At 46.8% G+C, this 17,694-nt stretch overlaps 2 protein-coding genes across 2 annotated transcripts; one reads left to right on the top strand and one right to left on the bottom strand.

Annotated features, from left to right (window-relative positions):
- Window positions 1–4,624: 4,624 nt before the first annotated feature.
- NDUFB10 (NADH:ubiquinone oxidoreductase subunit B10) lies at window positions 4,625–9,649 on the top strand. Its single transcript, XM_066640457.1, has 4 exons — window positions 4,625–4,853; window positions 6,697–6,835; window positions 7,966–8,105; window positions 9,395–9,649. The coding sequence occupies exons 1-4, from the start codon at window positions 4,706–4,708 to the stop codon at window positions 9,502–9,504; spliced, it is 537 nt and encodes a 178-aa protein (XP_066496554.1). The 5' UTR covers window positions 4,625–4,705; the 3' UTR covers window positions 9,505–9,649.
- Window positions 9,650–11,510: 1,861 nt separating this feature from the next.
- On the bottom strand, window positions 11,511–16,890 carry RPS2 (ribosomal protein S2). Its single transcript, XM_066640456.1, has 7 exons — window positions 16,703–16,890; window positions 15,658–15,747; window positions 14,856–14,963; window positions 14,352–14,525; window positions 14,063–14,222; window positions 13,300–13,391; window positions 11,511–11,642 (listed from the first exon to the last, which is right to left on the bottom strand). The coding sequence occupies exons 1-7, from the start codon at window positions 16,883–16,885 to the stop codon at window positions 11,559–11,561; spliced, it is 891 nt and encodes a 296-aa protein (XP_066496553.1). The 5' UTR covers window positions 16,886–16,890; the 3' UTR covers window positions 11,511–11,558.
- Between the last annotated feature and the right edge of the window lie 804 nt (window positions 16,891–17,694).

The raw sequence follows: 17,694 nt of genomic DNA, 5'->3' as shown, positions 1-17,694 counted from the left end.
AACACCTCCAGATACAATTGGAACTCACGGGCGTGAACCAGAAGTGACTTCTGGTCACGTCTGGAAGGCCTTCTGAGGTCTTCCAGCCACTGGTTCAGCATCCATGGATGCTCAAATCCACAAGTGAAAAGCCTATGGATAAGGAGGGCCCACTGTATACCGTGCCAGATTCGTTCTCTGGAATCTTCAGGTAACACCACATACAGTGGGCCACTTCAGGTTGGCTTAGCATTACATAGTGTTATTGTGACCCCTTGGCTGTAGTCATCCACATGGTGGTAATGCCCCATTTGGATTACTACAATGAATGGTATGTGGGGCTGCCCTTGAAGGCAGTTTGAAAACTGCAGTTGCTATAAAACATGACAGATAGGTAACTAACAGGGATCAACTCACATCAGTCTTAAAACAACTGCACTGGCTCTTGGCCCATTGCTAGGTCCAATTCAAAGTCCAAATGAACCAGCCTGGTTATAATATTTGAACTAAACAAGCAAATAAATAAGCAAGCACTCCTTGGCTTTTAAATCTGTGCTGGAAAAGATAAAGGGGTTTCTGAATACAGCCAAGAGCAGGCAGTGAAGAAGCTGAATTTGGTAGCATGTAAATTGTCAACATCAGGCAGATTCCTGTTAGGAGAATGGGAACATTACAACACAAATGCCTCTCTTTTCACTATCGAAAAGTCTGAGGCCATGTGCCACTTGCAGGCTTCAATTATCAACCATGAAGCACAGGAAGTTGGTGTCCAGGTGCCCCCCCTCCCAACACAAAGCTCTTATGGCACTACCATACCTGGATCAAAAGCACCCCCACAAAAGACAGGCGTGGCCCCCACCCACCCAAGCCAGTACTGACCATGATCAGATGTCTTCTCAGCTCACAGTGACTGCCGAGAAAGAGGCAACCGACAGGTTCCTCTGCCGTCTAATACCGAAGATGTTTCTCGGCCCCCAAGACATAAATTTAGCAGCTGGCTTCATTCTGATGCTATATTCATTTCAGACTCGGGCAGGCTGACAGGGGTCTGACACCACCAGCCAGTTGGGTGGAGATGAAAGGTCATCATGGAAGCACCGGGCTCCATTTACCATCAGGAAAAAAAAATAAAACACCTCTCCAACATGGCCCTGGAGCAGATGACAGAATAATTATCAAATTGCTCAAATAATCATCTGAGCATGCACAAAGTATTTTTCTTTTACTGCTGAACATCCAAAGACAGTCCACGTGTATCTTAGACTAAGAGGTAGCCTTGAAAATGTGCATCTGGGGCCCAGGGTCTCTTTTTTTAAAAACAGGAACCACCAAAGAAACTTTCATCAGTGTTTGTTAAGAACATCACAACAGCCCTGCTGGATCAGGCCAAAGACCCATCTAGTCCACCTTCCTGTATATCACATTGGCCCACCAGATGCCTCCTGGAGCACAAGACAAGCAGACATCCTGTTGCCACTCCCTTGCACCTGGCACTCAGTGACAGGCTACCTCTAAAACCTGGAGGCTACATCTGGGCACCATGGCTCTTAACCCATGGTGGGCAATTCTTCCATCAAGCTGTCCAATCCAGTCCCCTTTTCAAGGCATCTAGACCATGTGCCAACACCACGTCCTGCAGCAAGGAGTTCCACAGCCTAATTATATGCTGGGTAAAGAAATATTTCACGAAAGGATTTTCAGGTCAAGACAGAGCTGCCACCTTTTTCATTTGCCCTGCTCTTGGGCTATTAAGCAGCAGTCTATCAGATACAGCAGGAACATGCCCTTGAGACAACCGGTGAGGAAAGTTTCATTTAAGTATACTGTATTCCAGATGTCAGGGTTTGTACAGGAACTGGATCAGAAATAAGGGTTTCTATACCAATTAAAAACAAATACAATTAAGACCGTAACCAGTCTGAGAGTCACCTGGCCTAGCTCAGAAATTGTTACTGCATAAAAAGCCAGATATTATTTTTTTAACACTCAATTTTAGTGGATGTCCCCTGGTTCTGGTGTTATGTGAGAGTGTAAAGAGCTTCGCTCTAGCCACTTTATCCTTCCCATGCATAATTTTGTGTCTCAATCATGTCCCCCCTCTTTTAAAGGCTGAAGAGACCCAAACACTGTAGCCTTTCCTCATAAGGAAGGTGCCTCAGCCCAGTAATCATCTTAGTCGCTCTCTTTTGCACCTTTTCCATTTCCACTATGTCCTTTTTGAGATGTGGTGACCAGAACTAGATGTAATACTCCAGGTGTGGCCTTACCATTGATTTGTACAATGGCATTATAATATTAGCCATTTTGTTCTCAATACCTTTTCTAATGATCCCAAGCATAGAATTGGCCTTCTTTATTGCCGCCGCACACTGGGTCGACACTTTCATTGACCTGTCCACCACCACCCCAAGATCTCTCTCCTGATCTGTCACAGACAGCTCAGAACCCATCAGCCTATATCTAAAGTTTTGATTTTTTGCCCCAATGTGCATGACTTTACACTTCCTGACATTGAAGCGCACCTGCCATTTTGCAGCTCATTCTGCCAGTTTGGAGAGATCCTTCTGGAGTTCCTCACAATCACTTCTGGTCTTCACCACTCGGAAAAGTTTGGTGTCATCTGCAAACTTAGCCACCTCACTGCTCAAACATTTCTCCAGGTCATTCATGAAGAGGTTGAAAAGCACCGGTCCCAAGACAGATCCTTGGGGCACACTGCTTTTCACCTCTCTCCATTGTGAAAATTGCCCATTGACACCCAGTCTCTGTTTTCTGGTCTTCAACCAGCTCTCATTCCATGAGAGGACCTGCCCTCTAATTCCCTGACTGTGGAGTTTTAAAACTCAGTAGCCTTTGATGAGGGAGTTTTAAAACTCAGTAGCCTTTGATGAGGGACCGTGTCAAACGCCTTCTGAAAGTCCAGATATATAATGTCTACGGGTTCTCCCGCATCCACATGCCTGTTGACCTTTTCAAAGAATTCTATAAGGTTCGTGAGGCAAGACTTACCCTTACAGAAGCCATGCTGATTCTCCCTCAGCAAGACCTGTTCGTCTATGTGTTTTGAGATCCTATCTTTGATGAGGCATTCCACCATCTTACCCAGTATAGATGTTAGGCTGACCGGCCTTCAGTTTCCCGGGTCCCCCCTCTTTACCTTTTTAAAGATAGGCATGACATTTGCTATCCTCCAATCTTCTGGCCGTTTTGAGGGACAAGTTGCATATTTTAGTCAAGAGATCAGCAACTTCATTCTTCAATTCCTTAATAACTCCTGGGTGGATGCCATCAGGGCCCAGTTAATTTAAACACATTATTAAATTTAAAACTATATTCATATAATTTATTACATATATTTTATTAATTGCAAGAAGGTTGTGCATTGTCTGCAAGGGCCCACTCACAGGGAAAAGGAGGATATTTAAACTCTTTCTCAGGGCACAAGGCTAAAGAAGAGGACATCTTGTGGAAAAAGAGGTCACCCTGCCCAAAAGTCCTGCCACCCAGAGCTCTTTCCTTGCTCTGGGCGGTGTCCGTCTGGTGCGGGGCCAGTGCCAGGACAACCTCCTCTCTGGGTATTATGGATGCAGCTTACAGCACATTTGGGACACCTGGCACTGGCACCGAGGCCCACAGGATTGGGCCCTCATCTTGCAAGAGTTAAGAACATAAGAACAGCCCCGCTGGATCAGGCCATAGGCCCATCTAGTACAGCTTCCTGTATCTCACAGCGGCCCACCAAATGCCCCAGGGAGCACACCAGATAACAAGAGACCTCATACTGGTGCCCTCCCTTGCATCTGGCATTCTGACATAACCCATTTCTAAAATCAGGAGGTTGCGCATACACATCATGGCTTGTACCCCGTAATGGATTTTTCCTCCAGAAACTTGTCCAATCCCCTTTTAAAGGCGTCTAAGCTAGACGCCAGCACCACATCCTGTGGCAAGGAGTTCCACAGACCGACCACACGCTTAGTTGGAAGTAGTTGGAAGCAGTTGGAAGGCCTGGAAGTAGTTGGAAGGTAGAATGTAAGTTCTTCAAATAAATATTGTGAAATAATAACTATTTGACTTAATTAAGCAGGTGCTCATAAATACTCCCAGTCTCCCACTATTTGCTCCGCCTCCGTTTTCCTTCTGCGCTCTCTGCAGTCTCTCATGCCCCTGTTTTCTATGTAAACTCCTTGGGGCAGAGACTGAACTGGCCATATATAGATGGCTTTAATAGCAATACATTAATAATAAACGGTGCGTTTTGTTGGAAAGTCTCCCAGCAAACGGATTCCTGTGGCCAAGTATTCTATGGAAGCTCCTTGGGGCAGAGACTGACTTGCCCAGGGATGGCCATATATGAACAGCTTAACAGCAGTACAAGGATCATGAATGGGGAACTGGCACTTGTGGCCAGGAGGGAGGCAGCCAAGCCAGATCTGCTTCTTTCCCTAATTAGGCCTGGACCAGGGAAGGGAGCAGCAGGACCTTCACCTCCCCACCAAGTCCAACCCAACGGACCACATCTCCCAGCAACCCTCAGCGCACTTAGCTTCGCGAATCTCTTTGACATTTGTGCATACGTATTGCGCACGCGCGAAGTCTAGCGGCCTGGAAGCTCTGCAGCGCGCGTCCTGGGCCGCGCATGCTCAGTACCTTCTCCTCCTCACCGGGTCGCAGAGGCGGGAGGCTGCCATTTTCTTTGCCCCGCTTGCCCTGTCAGGCAGCCGCGATGCCTCCGGAGCCGGACCGGGACGTGTACAAGGAGCCGCCGCGCCGCACTCCGGCGCCCAACCCGGAGACGACGATCCCCAACCCGCTTACTCTGATAGAGAAGGTCTTTTACTACACCGTCGATGCGCCTGTCACCGCTTGGAGGGGTAAGTGGGCGGGGCTGTGTGAAGAGGGGCGGGGCTAAAGGGAGGTTTGGAAGGAGATCCCCCCGTCAAGCCGGGGCTGCGGGCGACCCCTGGGTGAGCCAGTGCGGGGAGGAGGGCGAAAGGCTGCGGGTATCTTGTGGTCTCACCCGGAACCGGGGCGAGCATCCACTGACCGTGACAAAAGAAAATATTTCTTTACTCAGCACGTGGCTGGTCTGTGGAACTCCTTGCCACAGGATGTGGTGATGGCGACTGGCCTGGACGCCTTTAAAAGGGGATTGGACAAGTTTCTGGAGGAAAAATCCATTACGGGTTACAAGCTATGATGCATATGTGCAACCTCCTGATTTTAGAAATGGGCTATGTCAGGTGGAAGGGAGGGCCCCAGGATGCAGGCCTCTTGTTGTCTTGTGTGCTCCCTGGGGCGTTTGGTTGGCCGCTGTGAGATACAGGAAGCTGGACTAGATGGGCCTGATCCAGTGGGGCTGTTCTTATGGGAGGGTTATATGGAGACGTTCTTTACCCAGTCTGTTGTTAATCTGTGGAACTCCTTGCCGCAGGATGCGGTGATGGCATCTGGTGTCATTACCCACAGTGGACTTCAAAGTCTTCATCGTCCCTCTTGCTTCATTGATTGAGATGTATAAAGTTATACATGGGATGGATAGAGGGATAAAAGGATGTTTTTCCCCCGCTCATACAATACCAGCACTAGGTGATACCTGCTAAAATTGTGTGTTGGGAGAGTTAGAACAGACAAATGAAAACATTTCTTTACCCAGCCTTTAATGTCATTAGTCTATAGAACACATAGCCACAGGATAGCAGTAATGGCATCTGACCTGGATGCCTTTGAAAGATTGGACAGGTTGGACAGATTGATGGAGGAAATGTCCATCACGGACATTTGTGAAGCTGTGAAGGGTGTGTGCAGCCTCCTGGATTCCAGGTGCAAGGGAGTGTCAGAAGGATGCAGGCATCTTGTCTTGTGTTCTGTCTTTTCCTGAGGCTGCTGGTGGGCCACTCACTGTGCGATGAAGCTGGACTACAGATACCTTTGGCTGATCAAGGGGGGATATTCTTACGATGTGGAAAGATGTCAGGTGAACACCTTATGCACCTGACCTTCCCACTCGGTGTTGGATACTTTCTGGGGTGACTGTGAAGTCATCTTGATGCAGTCCTAAATAGGTTAGTTGCTATTTACCAGGGAAAGGGGGGAGCAATGGGGGTTGCATCTCCTGCTGTTACAGCTGCCCTCCACTGATGCTGTTTTCCTTCCTGTTGCTTCAGGGCTGTTGCTTCCAAAGGAAAGGCATAATTCATTGCACAAGGTTGCATTTTGATGGGGGTAGGATTTGCATATGTGATCTTTGCATAAGGATCTCGAAAAATCCTTAGAATTAACATCTGCCAGAACACTGATCTGCCAGAACACTCTTGCATTTGCCACCACAGTTAGCAATGCACCAAAACGCTGACTAGCCTGCCTTTATGCCTCCTTAGTCCTTTGAGGCACATTGGTGCCTTTGGGAGATGACAAAGTGAAAATAGGAAGACTCAGGCTTCTCAGCAGTTTCAGGATTGCCAGGAAGTTATTTTTGGCTCACTTCAGGCAAGTAGCTATTGACAAGCCTGCCATGTTGCAGGTGGGGGAGGGGGCTGAGGCAAAGGGCTTGTGGGCAGTCGCCTAGAGCAAGATTTGAACTACAGCCACTGCTCAAGCTCCTAGTCCTCACACCTCACAAGCTTGTAACTAAACTAAGTTGTTGTGGCAGTTTAAAACAGTGCAGTTTCCTTTTGGCTTGTGTCTTGATGTGCCTGCATGTGTTCACTTCCACAGACTGGATCGAGCGCCAGCACGCCAAGAACAGAATTTATTACTACCACCAGAAATTCCGTCGTGTGCCGGACCTCACGGAATGCTTGGAGGATGACTTTGTGTGCTTCTATGAGGCAGAGATGCAGTGGAAAAGAGATTTGTGCGTATTTCTGCGATTCATCGCTCTTACCAAATAGAATTGGGGAGGAGGGAGGAAGGAAAGGTGAAGGACAGCCTTTTAAAGGCAAAGTGGCTTGCAAACAGAATGGGAGTTGTTTTATCCTACCCCAAGGAGTTTGCAGTAAATTGGCAACCAGAACTCCTGGAGATTTGGGTTTTGCTTTCCCTAGGTCAAGATCACTTCCAGAAACATCCCTGCTTTCTTGAAGTTGTCAGGAGACTTAGAACAAAAGGATAGTCTGTGTGGAATTCCTTGCCACAGGATTTGATGATGGTATCTGGCCTAGATGCCTTGAAAAGGGAGACTGATGGAAGAAAAGTTCATTACAAGCCATGGATGGGTATATACAACCTCCTAGTTTTGGAAATAGGCTATCTCAGCATGCCAGGTGCAAGGGAGTGGCAACAGGATGCAGGTCTATTGTTGTCTTGTGTGCTCCCTGAGGCATCTGGTGGGATGTAGGAAGCTGGACTAGATGTGCCTTTGGCCTGGTCCAGCGGGACTCTTCTGATGTTCAACTCTTCTGTTGATATTTTTATGGACATTTGGAATAGGGAAATTCAGAACACAGCTGGGATAGTGCTCAAGTTTAACTTCTCCCAAAATTGCAAGGAAGCAATTATGATGACTGAGAACTACTGTCAAGTACCTCACATGGCTGCCTTTAGCTAAATATAAGACCATAGCTATGAGGATGGAGGAAGGAGTCTCACAAGAAAATTTGGGCCCTTCTTCTCAATTTCCCCCTTTTGTTTTTCAAACAAGTTTGTGGCTCTTGGAGAAAGAAGGAAAAAAAATGCATATGTTTTTCTCCCTGACCTTTTAGGAAATAGCCCCATCTTCTGGTGTTCTGCCAGTAAATACCCAGCACTGGGATGACTGGCAAGCATTTGACACTTATTTGTAGTAAAAAATATAGTTGGCTTTAAACATTAAACTGCTTGCATTTGGGTGTTTGCTATTCTACACAGTGTATCTGTGTCTACCTCCCTCATCCCAGTTCAAATTTTTTTTTGCTGAGCCACACAAAATCCCTGAATATAGGAGCCCTTCTTACATCTCTCTGTCTCTCTGATTTTTTCACACTCCTGTTTCTCCTGCCCTGACAGCAAAGTTGACCAAGAGATCATAAAGATAGTCCAGGAACGGTTAGGCGCCTGCAAGCAGAGGGAAGGAGAGAGCTCCTTTCAGAACTGTGCCCAGGAGCTTCAGCAGTTCAAAGATGTGGCCAAGGCCTATCAAGACAGATGTGAGTCTCTTTCTGGCTGGGGGTTGAAGAAACAGTTTGGGGTTGTTATTTTGAGTCCGTTGCTGTGTTCTGGGTATGCTGAGTATTCTTAGACAGGGAAGGAATTTGGAGCGTCACCAGGGCAGGAGAGCTGGTTCAAAGGGTCTGCAACCAGGGGCAGGGAGCTTATTCATTTTTCCCAGTACAAATTTTCAGTTTCTTCTAAGCCAGGAGAGCCTCCTGCACATTGCCTTGAGCATCAAGGCCTTGTGACATCTCCTGAGCTCCACACAATAAGGATGAGTTGCCCCACAGGGCCTTGGAGGCCCTTCCAATGCTTGGGGTGATGCCAAAAGTTCACCAGACCTCTTCTGGAAGGTGGTCAGGGATAAGCAGATCTAGCCAGGCCAACCCACATTGCTGCCCTTGATAGAGCATTTGATTGGCCACTGTTGTGAAATGGGCTGACCAGGGCCTCCTTGACCTGATCCAGCAGTGCTCCTCTTGGTGTTGACTAAATTGCACTTCCATGTTTGGAGGTAGTGTGCCACCAAGCACCTGTTGCTACTGGGGAATAGAAGGTGCAAAAGAGAGCAACCAGAATGATTACTGGGCTGGGGCTCCTTTCTTAGAAGAAAGGTTACAGCATTATGTGGCTCCTCAGTATCAATAGAAGGCACCTGAAGGGGTATAGATAGAAACAAAATTATGAATGGGATGGATACAGGGAGGTTCTTTCCCCCTCACACAACCAGGGGACAGCCACTAAAATTGAACATCAAGCAGTTAGACAAGACAAAAAATATTCCTTTACCCTGTGTGTCATTGATCTGTGGAACGCCTTGCCACTGGATGTGGTGCTAGCACCTGGACTTTAAAAGCAGAATGGACAGATTTATGGAGGAAAAGTCCATCATAGGTTACAAACCATGATGTGTATGTACAACCCTCCTGATTTTAGAAGTGGACTACCTGAGAATGCCAGGTGCAAGGGAGTGGCAACAGGATGCTGGTGTCTTTCATCTTGTGGGTCACTGTGAGAGGCAGGAAGTTGGACTCTTAACAGCAGGAAAGATGTCATCTGCATGAAGACATCTGGCTGGGCCAATACAAGGCTTGTGCTGAGGGTCTTGCAAAATCATTGGCCTGTTTGAGCAGAGCTCTTACATAGTTGCTGTGAACCCCAGGCCTTCCTAACTTCTAACCAGCCTGGCTCAACAAAGTAGGTCTGCATTCAAATTTGGTTTTTGTATCTTTTGGATGTATGACAGATTCCCTGCTGCCCTTTTAAACCTGTTGGTTTTTCCTAGATGGTGACTTGGGTGCCCACGGAACAGCCCGCCAATGCTTAATGAAGCAGAAACACCGGATGATCGCTGAGAGGAAGAAGGGCCATGTGCCACAAGAGGCACAAGGTTAACTTCAAAGTGTGAATGTGATGAGTAGTGAATGTAGATGGAGGGAGCAGAGCTGTACACAAAGCACCAATGTGGTGGTCACAACTACTGTTGTCTGCAAGGCAGACCTGAAAATGCCTGTTGGAAATAAATCTTAATATGCAGATATCCCCCTCTTATTATTGTATATAAATGCATGTGGAGAAAAGGGGAGGAAGCTCAAGCACTAGGCAACAGAATATTTACACCATTTATACTTGATTTCCAGGACAAGGATTGAAGTGGCATTCTGTAGGAACAGAATTCCCTGAATCATACTTGCTCTCAAGCCCTGCTTCTCAAGCCCCTGCTTCCCAAGCTTTATGCCTGAACTAATATGTAAAGCAGTCCCATGAAACCCCTGAGTTGGCAATGGTTTAATCTTAAGAACAAAGGGTTTTGCTCTGAGGCTAAAAGACACCAGACATGCCTGTAAGCATCAATCAGTATCTAAAGGTATCAGTAGCTAAAGGCAATTTTGCAAGTTCTGACTGTTTTTTCTAAGTTTTTGCCAAGATTAACCAGATGCAGAAAACCACAAGCTTGCTTGCAGGTAGCCCAGGTTTGCTGCCAAACAAATATAGCTATAGTGTAAGTCTCACTTGCTTCAGCAGGGAATGCTTCATCCTCTCCGCCCTAGTGGCTGCCATCCAGGAGCCTTGTACCTTCGACACACACAAGTTCTTGAAGGCCACTTCACAAACTTGCATACATCTGCCTCCCTATAGCTTCTACCCTGTGCTTCTGAATTGACTCATGACCACCTGAATTTACTTATTTCTGCATTCATGGGGTGCCCCAACTCTGTTCACAAAACAGAGCCAACCAGAGATAGTAAACCTGAATGGTATGCCTGCTATTGCCACAAAATGTTGCCTCTTTACAACCCATCTGGCATCTGGCCTTAGCAGCTCAGGTCCTTACCCTTATTTCCCCACACTTTCTTCAAGTCCCTGAGCGTGCTCAGGGTCTTGTGCTGTCCTTTGCAATTGCCACATGTACCTGGAGAAAAACCCAGAGTTTGAAGTCAGTACCTTCACTGTGTGACCTCATTTCATATGCAAACCAGTGGACCTGGTACAAGGGCTGGCAACCACCACTGGCATAAATGGCTTTCAGAAAGAATTGAGTCCAACAGCTGTCAGCCCTGATGGCCAGAAGTGCAAATCTCCAGCCAAACCAATGGTCTGGGGGCTCAGCGTAAAGCAGCTTTATTTCTGTTCAGCTGGCATCTGAGTGGGCTGGCTTTATATGATCCTGCAATGCCAATCCCAATTTCTCTGTATAATTTTTTAGCTGTTTATGTACAGCGAGATCTTATCTGCAAATGCTGAGCCTGTGGCTGGAGGGCCTCAAAGGACCTCACAGACACAACCAGAAGTCACTTCTGGTTCACACCAACAACTTCCAGCTGCATCCAGGTGTGCTGAGGCACAGGGAGGCCATGCACAACCTCTGGAGGGTCCAATGCAGCCCATTTGGGGAGTCACTGCCACACCACAACTCTGGCCCCCAGATTTAATTATCCACCGAATTTGGTATCCACGGGGGCTCCTGGAACAGATCCCCTACAGATTCCAAGGGTCCACTGTATTTAGTATATTTTTTCCTTCCCTTTTTTTCCTCTTTTAAGTTGCAAACTTTCTTTTCACCAAGAAAAGGGATGGGGTTCTGATCCAATGATACAGCCTCTGCTGGGTGTAGTGGACAGTCCCGCACAGAAGAACCATCTCTAAGCACTGCCCATGCAAGTAAAGATATACTTCCTCTATAGCACTGGTGTCCAATCACCAAATAGCACTTTCAACTGCAGACAAGAACCAAACAGCAGAGGAATTTGTCAGACAGGACACATCTGGGTCAAAGTCCTTGTTTGGGCTAGTTGCTCTCAGCCTGACATAGCCCATTCAGGATTTTAACAAGAACAGAGTAATCCTGCTCCTGTATGCCACCCTCAATCCCAACAAGAAAAACACATTTCCCAAGCTGGTTCAGAAACTGCAGTGGTTGCGTGTTGCTTTATTTTGTACAGAGACTCTTAAGTAGTTGCCACAGCAGCTGCCTGGGTTCTCTGGACAGATACTCTGGAGGCATGTGTCTTGGCCAGATGGTCAGTGAACTCCTGCAGGAAAGGGAAGAAGTGAATCAGGAGTGCTCTGCTTTCATTGAAGGCTGCTGCATAAGTCAGCATGCTTTCCCTCTCATCATATATGTTGTATATGTATATATGTATATACACACACACACCACATCATATATCTGTTCCTATATCCCCTAGCAAACTGCATTCCTTCACTAGAGGCTTATAGATCAAAGAACTGGGACTAAACGCAAGGCTAGCTGGTATTGTTTTGAACAATATGGGAAAAGGCAAAATACCCAGTCACCAGACACTCCCCCCCACAAAGGGTGTATATATACACAACAATAATTTGAATCACTTTGACAACTGCAGATACTTGGGATTTTTCTGATCTGATCTTTGGTTTGTGAATCCTTTAGTGTCCACTTTTCACTTGATTTTTTTAGAGCCATGCTTTCAAAGGAAAATGTCAAAAGTGACTTTTTTTGCCATGCCTGATTCTATATACCCCCACTGCCCCCCATAAAATTATAGTTGAACATTGGGCATTTGCACTTCAAGTTGGATTGCACTCGAAGTGGATTGCACTTCAAGAGAAAAATAAACACCTGTAACTAGCTGTCAAGGATAATGCTATGTTCAAGCAACAGTGGGAGTAGTCTAGAGCAGTGTTTCTCAAACTGTAGGTTGGGACCCACTAGGTGGGTTGCGAGCCAATTTCAGGTGGGTCCCCCCATTCATATTTTATTTTTAATATATTACATTTGATGCTACCATGGTATGTGACTGTATTTGAAGAAATGTTACAGACCTGTACTTTTAACAAGCTACTATGTATATTCTTTTAACAATGGTAGTAAATGGGACTTACTCCTGGGTAAATGTGAATAGGATTGCAGCTGAGGATTGTTAAAAACATTCCTGCTTGATGACATCACTTCTGGTCATGACATCACTTCTGGTGGGTCCTAACAGATTCTCATTCTAAAAAGTGGGTCCAGATGCTAAATGTGTGAGAACCACTGGTCTACCAAATCAAGATACTGGATTTTTCTATGGTTGCATTTTCACTCTGTGTTCTTACTGTCCTAAAAACATTCACCAGGTAATTTATCTTGGCATTTAGGAGCACCATAGGCTCAGTACAAGCTAAACTGAAAGCAAAATGTCTGGGCAAGCTGAGGAGAATGAGTTAAGCAGTAAGGACATTCTGAGCATAGCCTCTAAAGATCACAGTGCACAGAGGCAGATTCAGATGGAGTACATGCTCCAGTTTCATGCTACATAAAGCTATCAAGCTATAGCAACATTACTCCTATGTGCCCAGGAACAAAGTTTATGGCCTAGTGCAGCCATTTTCAACCACTATGCCATGGCAAACTGGTGTGCCGCGAGTGGTCCACAGGTGTGCCGCAGGAATTTGGGGGAAGGTCATTTATTAATAGGGCCAATGGGAGATGTGAGCCCCCACTGGCAGCATGGTGTGCCTTGTCAATTGTCAAAAACCTGATGGTGCCCCATGACCATTTTAGTGCCTTGTCAGTGTGCCGTGAGATGAAAAAGGTTGAAAATCACTGGCCTAGTGTAAAGCCAGTATAATCAACCCTAAGTCCCTGAGAGCAACTGATAATAAAGCAACCCCTCCCCCCACTGCCTGAGATTGGGTCCCAATCCTCAATGGGATTCCCCCCTTTACCTGATAAGGAGACTTGGTGAATACAGTCTCTTTCCAAAGATCTGGGGTCAGGTAGCTGTAGGTCTTAGAAATGGCATCAAAAGTAGCCTTTGCTGGAGAAAAGACAGAAAGCATCCCAGTTAAACAGGGATTAATCCCCCAATCCACCACCGCTTTCCCCTTGGGGCAAATGAAGGCCTGCCCCTGCATGAAAGCTTGTTGAGTTCAGAAAGGAACAGAGAGACCATTTCAGAGTCTCACTGCCGTGCAAAGACAAACTCATTTGCTTTCCCTCTCGAAAAACGACAGTTGCACCACTAGAATCAGGTGCTGCTGAGCAGAGCTGAGAGGAACTGGAGCATCGCCCCAAGAGCTAAGAGCTGCTAGGCAGGATCCACCTACCAAACAAGTTGCCTGATCAGGGCAAACCAAGCCCTGCCCTGCAGCCTATGCTGGTTAACATTTTATCTGTAAAGCTTCATTAAACCAATGTAAGAAAATCATGTGCTTGGAACATATGAAAAAAATATCATTCAATAGCCAGTGTGCCACCATCTTGGGTCTCACAAAGTTTTGTGAGATGTGAGTGCTGCTGTTTTGGATCTCAAGATTTCACAAGATCCAAGATGGCAGCACTGAGCTGAGCCAAGAAGTAAAGGTTGCAAAGATAAGTTTGGGAATGGCTGTGTAAACCCAATCAATGCAGTCCATGCTTGACACTGCCATGTTCAAGCTAGGGCCAACTAGAAGAATTCAACTGCAGTTCACATGCACAGAAACATACCAAAGTTGCCCAGGGTGGCAGTGCAGCCCCTCGCTGAAGTGTAGCAGTCGTCAATGCCAGCCATCATCAGAAGCTTCTTAGGAACCGGGGCAGACACTATTCCAGTACCACGGGGCGCAGGGATGAGACGCACCAAGACAGACCCACACCGGCCTGTTACCTACATCAAAACAGAGAAACTGTTTCCATGTGTTCAAGAACCCTCAGCATTATTTTCATGTAAACAGGCTAATTCATAGCTGGTTTTTGTAAACCTAAGCCCTGGGTTTGCGGAATGGGGATGTTTTACCTTGCAAGGTACGGTGTGGGGCTTGCCAATCTTGTTGCCCCAATAGCCTCGCCTCACCGGCACAATGGACAACTTAGCCAAGATGATGGCCCCGCGAATTGCAGTGGCAACTTCTTTAGAGCATTTTACCCCAAGGCCGACATGGCCATTGTAGTCGCCAATAGCAACAAAGGCCTGCAAGGAAGTAATAGACAGTTAGACAGCTAACATCCCTTTGGCCAGACCTCAACAACCTTGAGTGTGCACACCACACCAAAGAATAAGGGCAAGCCAGGGCCGTGAGCTCTGGGCCATGAGCTCATTCAAGAAGTGAATGTAGCTTTCAAGCAGCTCCAGCTCTCGCACACTTCCAAACAGAAACATGGCAGGCATGTGCGTGGGCCTCCACTCTTGGAACTTTTGAGGAATTCCACTGATGATGGTATGCACTAACCAAAGACAGGAAGACTTGCCCACATGTGAAGAGGCTGGCTGTTTCTAGAAAGACAGCAGCGCCTGCCATACCTTAAACCTGGTGCGCTGACCAGCCCGGGTCTGTTTCTGGACAGGCATGATCTTCAAAACCTCATCCTTCAGTGAGGAACCCAGGAAGAAGTCGATGATTTCAGACTCCTGCAGGGTCAATGTAGGATAATCAGTCCTGGAGGCCCCACCCAGCTTTAAAGTTACTTGTAAGAGCCTAGTAGGAGTAGGCCACAGATCCCAGGCCCAGTCCAGCATTCTACATCTCACTGCACCCCACCAGATGCGTCTTGAAGGCTCACAAGCAAGGAAAGAAGGCAATTCCATCCTCCAGAGCACTGATCCCCAGAACAGGAATTCCATGGAAAGATGCCTCTCTGTTCAATGCAGCCATCAAAACAAACAGCCATGGATGCCCAGTGATACAGTGGGCCCTCTTTATCCATGGGCTCACAATCAGTGGATTTTAATATCCGCTAATGCCAAGCTGCTGGTGGACCTCAGAGGACCTCCCAGATGCAACTGGAAGGCAATTCCTGTTAGCTGGTGCAAACCCCCCCCCCCCCGATTTCATTATTCATGGAATTTGGGATCCACAGGGGTCCTGGAATGAATCCCTGCAAATACAGAGGGCCCACTTTATTTTTTTAAGGCCCCAAGTGTTTTCCCCACCACTAAGGGGGAAAACATGTCTCTGCCTACCTTCCCTGTAATCTTTATGGGTTTGATAAACCTGCACCCTGCCCTCCCAAGGGCCTTTTTACCACTGACTGCCTTCCCCATAGCAGATCCACTGCAAGGCTCTCCTTTCCTTTATTAGGATAAAGCCCCCGCCCAGCAATACCTTGATTGGAAGGGAGAACAGATAAATCTCTTCTAGAGACTTGATCTTCATGTCCTTCACCAGCCGCCCAAGCTTGGTAACTGGAATCCACTGGGAAAAAGAAAGTCAACCAGTTAAGAATCTAGACTCTTGGAAGAACAGTTCAAAGCAAGCGTGGCTTCTCCCTTCATGCTAGCTTTCTATTTGCAAGAAATTTTTGAGAAGCTTTAACATACATCATGCACAACCCTCCCACTTGTTGCCTGATACAGTATAGTCCTTTCAATCCCTTCTGCCACCTTGTTCTTCTACGTAGGCCAACCAGGCCTTATTTGCAAAAACTCTATTGTCAGTAAGGGAAGCAAGATTTGTTTTGTGCTGGTCGCTAGTGAAGCAGACTGGTTCAAATTCCAGCTCACAGCAGGTTCCTGAGAGGAACCTCAGGGCAAGCTGCTCTCATTGGGATCAACCAATAAAATGGGAATTCAAGAGCCAAGTCATAAGTTGATCCATTTGTGCAGGGTCGGCAGCTAACATCCCTTAGCCCAACTTGCACAAGGAAGTGCAGCATTGCCACCATTTCTCAAAGTGTGGGTTCAAAATCAGATACTGCTAACTGCTCTGTAAAGAGCCGAGCTCCTGCAGTTTGCAAGCTTGTGTTAATATAGGGAGTGTCTTTTCTGGTGTGTTATTTTTTCCAGTTCCATCAGTGACAGAATAGGGAGCAGGTGAAGGCTGGGTCACAGAACTCAGCCGCTCAAGCCTCGAGGCTATTCATTAGGGCTGCCTCATTATGAGAAATGGAATTGAGTTTTATGTAAATAAATAAAACATTAGTTTTAAATAAATAAAAATATTTCTTTCTAGATTACTTTTTCAAAACTCTTGTAAAGTTAGGTGGGTCCCAACACAATGTCATTTTAAAAAGTGGGTCCCAGTGCTTTAAACATTTGATAACCACTTTACTATTCCATTGGCGTGCAACTTTCTAGCACAACACAAGGCCCCACAGTAGGGTTTGCGCATGAAAGACAGAGAGAGAGTGTAGAAGCAGAGTCTAACTCACTTCTTTGTCTTCTGCTTTGCCTCGGGCCCCACGGCCTCTTCCGCGGCCTCTTCCACGGCCCCTACCCCGGCCGCGGCCCCCACTGCCAAAGCCTCCTCGGAAGCCCCCCCTGGCAGCAGCTCCTCCTCCTGGTCCACCGCTGCCACCACCTGCTCCTCCTGCAGCACCGGCGTCGTCCGCCATTTGCTGAAAAGACAAAACATGTGCAACTTTTTAGCATCAGGCAAAACCTGAAAACAACAAGTCATACTCTAGAACAGGGGTGCTCACACTTTTTTGGCTCGAGAGCTACTTTGAAACCCAGCAAGGCCTGGAGATCTACCAGAGTTTTTTTTTACAATGTTCGCGCCATCATAACATATAACATTTATGTGTACAATGTATGTTGGTCCTGGAGATCTACCAGAGTTTTTTTTTACAATGTTCGCGCCATCATAACATATAACATTTATGTGTACAATGTATGTTGGTGTACCTTGAGCCCCACTGAGTATAACAGGACTTACTCCTGAGTAGACATGCCTAGGATTAGGCTGTGAGGCTGCAATCCTAGCCAAACTTACCTGGGAGTAAGCCCCATTGAGTACAATGGGCCTTACTCCCGGAGTTTCCTCCCAGAGGCACCTGAAGGGGGGGTCGGCACTCCGTGATCTACTCATTTTGCCTCGCGATCTACCGGTAGATCGCGATCCACCTACTGAGCACCCCTGCTCTAGAAGTTACAACTAAGCCCAGGGAAACATGCATGAAAAAGACATGTTCTCCCCCATATGCCCTGCCCCCTGCCTTCTTTACATCCATTTTCAGCCCCTTGTCACCTAGACTAAACCAGTCTTTTCTTCTATTGAAAAGTACAATGAACACAAATGGCAAATAAGCAGCAATATTAGAAACCAAGAAAACCAAACCAGGCCATTGATAAATCTGTCCATTTTTGGCTAGTGTGTCATAGCACCACGTGTGCAGGCGTGACAATGACATTCTGTATTAAG

The sequence above is a fragment of the Tiliqua scincoides genome, chromosome 13 (assembly GCF_035046505.1).
Source record: "Tiliqua scincoides isolate rTilSci1 chromosome 13, rTilSci1.hap2, whole genome shotgun sequence".
Taxonomy (NCBI): domain Eukaryota; kingdom Metazoa; phylum Chordata; class Lepidosauria; order Squamata; family Scincidae; genus Tiliqua; species Tiliqua scincoides.
Note: the sequence above shows the minus strand (reverse complement) of the source record. Positions and strands in the feature narration are given on the sequence as shown.

Bases quoted from the DNA above. Each gene is read 5' to 3' on its own strand.
- NDUFB10 (XM_066640457.1), top strand. From the start codon at position 4,706: ATGCCTCCGGAGCCGGACCGGGACGTGTACAAGGAGCCGCCGCGCCGC. The intron at 6,836-7,965 runs GTGCGTATTTCT...CTGCCCTGACAG, and splicing joins ATGCAGTGGAAAAGAGATTT to CAAAGTTGACCAAGAGATCA. The intron at 8,106-9,394 runs GTGAGTCTCTTT...GGTTTTTCCTAG, and splicing joins CAAGGCCTATCAAGACAGAT to ATGGTGACTTGGGTGCCCAC.
- RPS2 (XM_066640456.1), bottom strand. From the start codon at position 16,885: ATGGCGGACGACGCCGGTGCTGCAGGAGGAGCAGGTGGTGGCAGCGGT. The intron at 15,748-16,702 runs GTGAGTTAGACT...TCTTTTTCCCAG, and splicing joins GCAAAGCAGAAGACAAAGAA to TGGATTCCAGTTACCAAGCT. The intron at 14,964-15,657 runs GTATTGCTGGGC...TTGACCCTGCAG, and splicing joins TGTTCTCCCTTCCAATCAAG to GAGTCTGAAATCATCGACTT.